This window comes from Medicago truncatula, chromosome 4 (genome assembly GCF_003473485.1).
Source record: "Medicago truncatula cultivar Jemalong A17 chromosome 4, MtrunA17r5.0-ANR, whole genome shotgun sequence".
Taxonomy (NCBI): Eukaryota; Viridiplantae; Streptophyta; class Magnoliopsida; order Fabales; family Fabaceae; genus Medicago; species Medicago truncatula.
In genome coordinates, this window is record NC_053045.1 from 12,975,810 (window position 1) to 12,984,815 (window position 9,006).

General features: G+C 29.6%; 1 protein-coding gene across 2 annotated transcripts; it reads left to right on the forward strand.

Annotated features, from left to right (window-relative positions):
- The first annotated feature begins 1,612 nt into the window (after positions 1-1,612).
- Positions 1,613-8,196, forward strand: LOC11431850 (probable beta-1,3-galactosyltransferase 8). Of its 2 annotated transcripts, none has more exons than XM_039833061.1 (9): positions 1,613-1,692; positions 3,527-3,781; positions 4,338-4,402; positions 4,507-4,706; positions 5,744-6,001; positions 6,649-6,736; positions 6,828-6,953; positions 7,084-7,193; positions 7,867-8,196. In XM_039833061.1, the coding sequence occupies exons 2-9, from the start codon at positions 3,596-3,598 to the stop codon at positions 8,034-8,036; spliced, it is 1,203 nt and encodes a 400-aa protein (XP_039688995.1). In that variant the 5' UTR covers positions 1,613-1,692; positions 3,527-3,595; the 3' UTR covers positions 8,037-8,196. The 2 variants fall into 2 exon arrangements, with proteins under 2 accessions (XP_039688995.1, XP_003605659.3); XM_003605611.4 differs by having other exon boundaries at positions 7,888-8,196.
- The last annotated feature ends 810 nt before the right edge of the window (positions 8,197-9,006 follow it).

The window sequence follows — 9,006 nt, forward strand, 5'->3', positions numbered from 1 at the left end:
ACTAATAATGTTAAGGATTTGACTTTAAATACTCTAAAAAAAGATAATGACAAACGTGAGTAAAAAATAATGTTAAAGATTCGAAATTAAATCTTCTGAAAAAAAGATTAGTAACAAACGTGAGCAAAATATAATGTTAAAGATTGGACTTTAAATCCTTTAAAAAAAAGATTGGTTACAAACTTGAGCAAAAAATAATGTTAAAGATTGGACTTTAAATCCTCTAAAAAAAGATTATGAATCAAAATATTTTAGAAAAAGATTTGTTAGCACTATATTAAATATTAATTATCAACCAGTTTCAAGGAGAAGAACATAATTTGTTGTCATTTGACGAGGTTGAAGGGGATACTCATAGTTTATATCAACAGAAATTCCTACACTTAATTGTTCAAGGAAGTATCCCACCATATATTTTATAGGTAAAAAAAGGTGCACCTTTGATGTTGTTGCGAAACATAGACATGGCCTGTGTAATGGGACACGATTGTTATGTCGTGGTTTATTTAAGAATATGTTGGATGTGAAAATCCTAACAAGAAGCAATGCTGAAAAAAGAGCATTCTTGCCCAAAATTAAATTAAAAATAAATGTGAGTTCAAGACCTTCATTTGTGCTCAGTAGAAAACAGTTTCCCATTAGACTAAGTTTTGCTATTACCATAAATAAGTCACAAGGGCATACCATTCTCAATGTCAAAATCTATCTTCCACGACATGTTTTCAACCATGGTCAATTATATGTAGCTTTATCAAGAGGAGTTTCTCAAAATTCAACAAAAGTTCTCATTAAGGAAGGGAAAATAGAAGGAGAAGATGAAGACTTTACGAAAAATGTAGTTTTCAAAGATATTCTTTTATCGTAATCATAGCAATGTTTATTTTACATAACATATCATTTATACATTTATGTTATGATGTTACTGATTACTATTAAAATAAACAATAAATGATCATTATTTTATCTTAATTTTATATGCATGCAAACTAAAATATGTTGAGTTCAAAAATAATTTTGTTATATGCCTTGACAATATTTAGTTTATAAATCAATATATCAATAATTTTCATTAATATTTTAAAATTTAAAATTTTTAATCAAAATTATACAAACAAACATAATAAAAAAATCACATGCGTTAGTGCAGTATAGTGTTCATCTTTCCGCTAGTATTAATAAAGAAATAGAACATGTGTAACCGGGTTGGACATGCGAATGATCAGGTAGGAATCAATAATATATATTTAAGACGGTAAAAAAAAGTATTTAAAATCACTTCAATAATTTTGAAACCGAAAATTTCGGTCTATGTTTCCATCCAATCGATCCCAAAATCCTTTTGAAATTGGTAAATTGAAGGTTTGCATTAACATGTACAAAATTAGTTTAGGCAGCCAGCATATTTTAGTACACACGTAAATGGTGTTAGAGAGATTGCCAACACAAATAAAAGAACGAAGTTCATTTCTTGTTAATATCTAAATTTGTTGCATCATCAAAACCACATGATCAAACTGCCAATATCAATCAAAACACACCATATAGCTTTTAAATTAATGTCATATATAGAGTGACCTAGAAATAGGTACATTGTTAAAATTTACTGCCTAATGACGCCTACTATTCTTTAGTTTTAAGAATTTTCAGTCAAAATTGACATAATCCTTCAATCATTCAACAAATTATTTTTGGGTAACTATATACTTTCTCTTAGTCTATTATTCTGAATATGATTCTCTATTCATTGTTTCACATTTTTCTAACTTTGTAGTAGATTGATAACCCCTCAATAAGTACTTATTGTTCAATGCTTAAACTCTTAGGAATTAGTGGTAAGTAGGCTTGATTTAGTGATTACACATGTTTGGTTTGGGGGTAATTGGGAGTTGTTTGACTCTCTTTTTTATTTTTGTTAATATTCAGTTATCATCATAAGTGGGTTAGAATACTTACCGTATTCGGTAGCTGATCTACATGTTAATATGTATATACAAATTTCTCCTAAAGATTTAATTATTTTTGTTAATATTCAATTATCATCACAAGTGGGTTAGAATACTTACCGTATTTGGTGACTGATCTATATGTTAATGTGTATATACAAATTTCTCCCAAGGATTTAAATTTTTTAGTTGATATTCATTTATCATCACAAGTGGGTTAGAATACTTACCGTATTCGGTGTCTGATCTATATGTTAATGTGTATATACAAATTTCTCCCAAAAATTTAAATTTTTTTGTTAATATTCAATTATCATCATAAATGGGTTAGAATTCGGTGGCTGATCTATACGTTAATGTGTATGTACAAATTTCTTCCAATGATTTAATTTTTGTTGTTAATATTCAATTATCATCACAAGTGGGTTAGAATACTTACCGTATTAGTAGAAATTTGAACTCCGTATTTTGAGATTTAATTGTTTGTATTACTTTTCTTTTGGCATTTTTTAAGCAAGACAAGAATTTTCAAGTAAGCCAACGATTTCAGGCCAGTACTTCATATAATTAGTACTTCATGTATTTCATTTTCTTTTCTAAGTAATTGACAAAATACTGAAAAGGACATTAAAATTAGCATAATTGTTTGCTCTAAAGAAAGATAATCATGTTGCTTCACACTTTCATTGCTTCTTATTCTAAACATCTCATGTTATATGGCTCAAAATCGATGGCTATGATATGGCCACCTTGAAAATTGTATTAATCACATTCTTCCAAAACCAACAATTACTTGAAAAATACTCTCTCCATCCCAAAATGTAAATAAAAATTGGTCAACAAGAATGAATGTATTTGGTTTAAAAAAAATTTGAAAGAGAAAAAAAATTTGAAAGAGAAAAAAAATACATGTATTTTTAAAATAATTAAATTATTTTTTCTGTGTTTGTGGGATCAAATTGTGTGTCCAAATTCTTGCGATCTTGTAAGATTTCCACCAATTGCTTGCTTCACCAAACAAAGATCATGATACTTTTACTTAAAAAATTAACCCGATATTTTATTTTATTTTATAAAAAAAGTGTTAACAACTTGGTCACTTTTAATATCCTCATTTTTGTAATTATTTTATAAGTGCGAAGTATTCACCATTGTTTAACATAAATTGATCTCTTTTGAAAAATTTGTTGGATTACACAATATGAATCTCTCTTGAGAAACTTGCTTAAGATGTCGAGTCTATTACAATTCAAACCAATCACATGATAGTTTAGTGATATTCATGAGTTAAATCAAATTAATCGGTATGTCACGTTACTTATTCAATATGATCATTTCCAAAGTAGTAGGACCCACACGGATTTGTAAACATCGGAAAATGCGAACGTTAAAGAATGTGTTTATATCATTAATAAAGCTTCACTTTACTTTATTCATGCAACCTAACATGGTAAATTGAATGTGATTTTTCATGTGTGTGTCCATTTTTATTGTGTTTAAACCTATATATGCTATGCAATTTTTTTTATCTTGAGTGTCTTATTTTCTAACCTTTTCTTTTTACATGAAAATCATCCCTCAAGGCCAAATTTAAATACAAGGTGCTACCATCACAAAGGAAACTCATCCTTTGGCATTACATAGTCTCTTTGATGCAAGTGCCCCTTAGTGAGATCAAAAAGATGAGGGGAAAGCCAGCTTCAGCCAAAACCATTTTATTCCTATGCATTGCATGCTTTCTTGCTGGAACACTTTTCACTGGCCAAATGTGGACAAGCCCTTCCAGCCATGAAAGTACAACGCTACCGGTGGTCAGACATGACGGTGGTCACAAGCGGGTGAGTACACATAATTTGTTCGATTTAGCTTCTCTAAAGTGCGACACAATCATCTCTTAGCATGATTAAATAAGTAATTCTATTTGTTGATTCGAAATTATCATAGTTTTTATATACGGGTCACAATCTCAACAATTGACTTTCAGATCAATGGTTAAGTGAATCTTTTAATTTAATGAAGACAAAATCGATCTTTTTTTACTAGAAGCCGAAATCAATTTTTTCTTTACTAATCAATTTTGAACTCGTCATCTTTTAAAAAAAATATATTATAATTCAACAATTCATAGTTGTCATATATGGATCACAGTTTCAACAATTGATTTTCAGATCAATGGTTAAGTTAATCTCTTGCTTTAATGAAAACGAAATAGGTTTTTTTTACCGAAATCTGAAATCGAGCTTTTCTTTAGTAAAAGCCGAAATTCATTTTGAACACTTCTTTAGGAAGAAAAAAAATGTTTTTTTAGAGGAAATGAGAGGGTATGTTCAAATTCTTTTTTTGATGAATCTAAATGTCTCATGCTTATTTATTTTATTTTCTTCTTTCATGTAGAAAGTGATTGAAGATGGACCGGGTGATGTAATGGAGGAAGTCACCAAGACTCATCAAGCTATCAAGTAAGAAAAATATATATGATGAATTCTTGCATTGAATCTTTATTTAAATGTATTAATTGATAATCACTTGTGTGAATTAAATTGTTTGTTCACAAAATTAATAGGTCGTTAGATAGAGCAATTTCAACTTTGGGAATAGAATTGACAGCATCTAAGACAAGCCAAACTGGTGGGCAGGGGCAGCACTTGAGACAACATGCTTCTAACCATAGTATACAGAAAGCTTTTGTGGTGATTGGTATTAACACTGCCTTTAGCAGCAAAAAACGACGGGATTCGATACGCGAAACATGGTTGCCTAAAGGTATGTATATGGTACCCGTCAAGGGTTCCAAATTCCCGGCCGTCCAAAAAGCAAAATTCACTGGGGCCATTAGATTTGGACGGTTGTATTAAGATTAAACAGCTCATATTTTGATTTTATTGGATTGAATCAAAATAAATTCTAAATGTGAGTTGTTCGATATTAATCCATCCTACTTTATTTTATTCGTAGGAAATTCAAATCAAAGCTCGATAATATTTTTTTTTAGGGCATTGACGCCCAATATTTAGTTTCCCATATAATTGTGTCATAAAAGTTCATATTTTCTGACAAGAATGTCATAAAAGTCATCATAGAAATCTTGACTAATTGTCTGTTTTATGTTTATTGTTGTATCATTGAAAAAAAAAAACAATAAGGTTATGCAAGAAGTTTAAAGCAATTGGTTTCCAAATTCAAAGCCTACCCCAAACTTATAAGTCAATAATTTCTTTAAAAATTGAGATATTCCCTTGATATATTACTTTAGTAATTTTGAAGTATCTCAATTATCTAAATTTCATTATGTGGTTGTTATCTAGGACAAGTGGTTGGTGCAAAGTGTTTTACCCCCGGCCATATAGGTGATATATGGTTTACCCCCAGTAAAAAAAAATTGGAGATCTCCCTGTAATTTAAAGATTTGTTGGTTTTGGACCCTTAGTGCATATGACTGTGCATTTTCACTCATGTGGCAGGAGGTACACCAAATTTCTCCTATATGACATGGGGTAAAAGCCTATTAACCCATAAATTTCTACAGAGTCATATGCATCGAGGGTCCAAAACCAAATAATCTTTAAATTACAAATGGGGGGTCTCCAAACTTTGTTTTTTTACAGAGGGTAAACCAAATTTCACCTATATGACAGGGGGTAAAAGTTTATTAACCCTAAATCCTAAAATACAAAGTTTTATTTCTAATCATTAAAAAAAAAACTAATTCAAAAGAGTATAGTCTAACATCCCATTCCTTGGATAATTTTTTTTTTATTCCCATGACTAATTTTGTCAAAATATGCTAAAATTGAAAACAGGAGATAAGCTTAAGGAACTAGAAAAAGAGAAGGGAGTTGTTGTAAGGTTTATGATTGGGCATAGCACAACACCAGGAAGCATTCTTGACAAATCACTTGATGAAGAAGAAGCAGAACACAATGATTTCCTTAGGTTAGACCATGTTGAAGGCTACCATGAATTATCATCCAAGACAAGATTATTCTTTTCAACTGTTACTTCTATGTGGGATGCTGATTTTTATGTCAAGATTGATGATGATGTACATTTAAATCTTGGTAAGTCTTTTTAATCTTAGTAATTTAATTTGTAACTTCAATCACTCTGTTCTCCTCCCCGTTAACATTAGGAACTGTTAGTTGTTCTATAAGGCACAAACACTTTACAGATTAGGCATGTAATTACACTGAATTATGTGATTTTTTTAAATTGTATGTCAATGTTTATGTCGTGTCCGGTGTCCGCACATTAGTACTTGTTTGGATCTATTTGATGTAAAATTGGTTCTAGACACAAAAGTAATTTTAATATGTATGATGTTATTAGATATATTAGATTTAACTTTATCTTTAGAATTTCTGTACTCAAACTTAATTTTTACTCTTAATTTTTTTCGAAATCTATCATTCATGAATTTGTATCAAACAATAAATTATTTTGCATTCAACTTACTTTTAACTAAAATAAATTTTACAAAATCAATTCATTTAAGTGTTTGTTTGGATAACACTCCCAAATTACAATGAATCAAAAGTTGCAGATTTGGAATTTCTAAAAATTTCAGCGGAAAAGCATTAAAATTTCACCGTTGAACTAAACATACACTAAAATCAATGATGTCAAACCATGATGAAGAATTTTCTTTATTTACTTGATATTAAATATTATCAGTAAAAATTATATAACTCCTTTGTTTATAATGCAGGTATGCTAGTGAGTACACTTGCTAAGTATCGATCAAGACCTAGGGTTTACATCGGTTGCATGAAATCTGGCCCAGTTCTATATCAAAAGTGAGTTCTTTTCAAAAGAAAAAAAACAATTATTATCATAAATTAATTAAATAATTTTATACAAATTAGTGACTTTTAATTTATGTGGCAGAGGTGTAAAGTATCATGAGGCTGAGTATTGGAAGTTTGGAGAAGAAGGGAACAAATATTTCAGGCATGCCACAGGACAAATCTATGCCATCTCAAGGGATCTTGCTGACTATATATCTAGCAATTGGTAATTTCATATAATTAGTTTTTTTAACAAAATTAATTAATTAAAAATTAACTGATTATATTAGCTTATGAGCATCAAAAGCAATTTATATTAATTAACATATGAACATGAAATGCAATTAATTTTGCAGGCCAATATTGCACAGATATGCAAATGAAGATGTGTCTCTAGGAGCATGGTTATTGGGCTTAGAAGTTGAACATGTTGATGAACGTTCCATGTGTTGTGCTACACCCCCAGGTGATTTGTTACTCCTTGTTTCTTTGTTAATTCAACAATTATTTTGTACATTAATATTTTTTTATACTGTCTTTTATGAAAATTTGTTTCAGTGAAACTAAAATGTTATTCAAACCTTATAATCTACATTAATTTTAATTTTACAGAATTTCAAGAATGAAAAGACTAGGGGGGTACAATATATAAAAAGTTATTTTTTTCTTTGTTTTAAATATATAGAAAAGATTAAAAAACACTAACCGACGCATTCTTAACACACTTTTTCAACATACGTTTTTCAATCAATAATATAATATGTGTTGGGAATTGTAGTCAAAAAATGTGTCGGAAAGTGTGTATTAAAAAGTACTTCCTCCATTCATTTTCGATTGTCGGTTAGTAAGAATAAATTGATTCCGTTGATTTTTTTTCTCCTAAAATTCAATGTTACATGAACCATTTGTTTGTCAATTACACTCTTATTTTATCAATTATTTTACAAAAGATGGTAAATAAGTGAATGGTAAATATTGGCACTTAGATGTGGTGGTCGGACCCTATATTTTATCTGGGTATCGACTGACCTTTATTTTGTAAATATTTCATGACGGCTCTTTTTTTTGGTGAATGGTAAATAAAAGGTAAGAGTATATTTAAAATTTAAATATTAATTAAAACAATTTTGGTTTTATAGGTTTATTGTTTTTTCAAGCAGATTGTGAATGGAAGGCAAGGTCAGGAAACATGTGTGTGGCATCTTATGATTGGAAATGCAGTGGCATATGTAAGTCTGTGGAGAGAATGAAGGAAATTCACAATGCTTGTGGGGAAGGAGATGGAGCTGTTTGGAATGTTGAAATCTAATTCACAAAATTAGTTTGCTACTTTTGCATGAAGAAGCATTGAATTCTTCTTCCTTTTGTTATTTAGAGCAAGTTGTCACCGTTTGGTTTAGAGATAATATGTATTTGTTACCTTCATTTTGTTTGGCTTTTTAATTTCCAATGAAGTTTCCCTTCCTATATTGGTTTAGAGCAATTATGATAATTAACTACAAAATTTTAGATCTTTCAAGAAAAAACACTACAAAACTTTAGAGCAAATGTTCTTCAAAAAAAAAAAAGAAAAAAAACTTTAGACCATTGTCTACTTGGCAAATGAGATGGAGTGGCCATGACATGCCAGTTATGATGAGCGAAAGCCCAAGAGTATACAAGTAATTCTAGAAAATTGCTATTCTTCCGTACACTTTTGCTCATTCCCAAATGTTGTGACCAAAATACCTCCAATGTGACTTAAGTCTGTTCGATAACATCAACATGACTTAAATTACGTTGAGCCAACACGAGTAAAGTCACATAGACATAGGTATAAAGCCAACGTGACTTAAGTCACATTTGTTTTAGATAAGTTAAGTTTTCATCAATTTTGCACAAAGATGCTATTTTTTGTAGACCCCAAACATACAATATGTTATGTTTATTTTTTAAAGCATGTCATGTCTTAGAAACAACAATAATAACAATTTCTTCATGATCCAAAATAAATCATAACTAAAAAAACACAAGTACGCGTAATAAATTCCAAAATTAATAGAATACAACAAATTTATTTAGTTATAATTGCATTATTCATTCTAATAAACGAAGCGTTATGTTACATTACATTGTCCCTAAGGATGTTGCATCATCATGATTTTGAATTAAAATTTAATTCATGAAAGTTTTCCAAAAATGTTGGAGTTGAAGTGTCTTATACTTAGTGTAAAAATTTGCAAGTCTCTTTAAAAACTCAAGAATGAAGAGAACACAACATTTGTATTCTACCAAATCAA

What these genes read in the sequence shown, in the direction of transcription:
- LOC11431850 (XM_039833061.1), top strand. Translation starts at nt 3,596, where the DNA reads ATGCAAGTGCCCCTTAGTGAGATCAAAAAGATGAGGGGAAAGCCAGCT. An exon ending in GGCCCAGTTCTATATCAAAA is followed by an intron (nt 6,737 to 6,827) that starts GTGAGTTCTTTT and finishes TTTATGTGGCAG; the next exon opens with AGGTGTAAAGTATCATGAGG. An exon ending in GTGTTGTGCTACACCCCCAG is followed by an intron (nt 7,194 to 7,866) that starts GTGATTTGTTAC and finishes TTGGTTTTATAG; the next exon opens with GTTTATTGTTTTTTCAAGCA.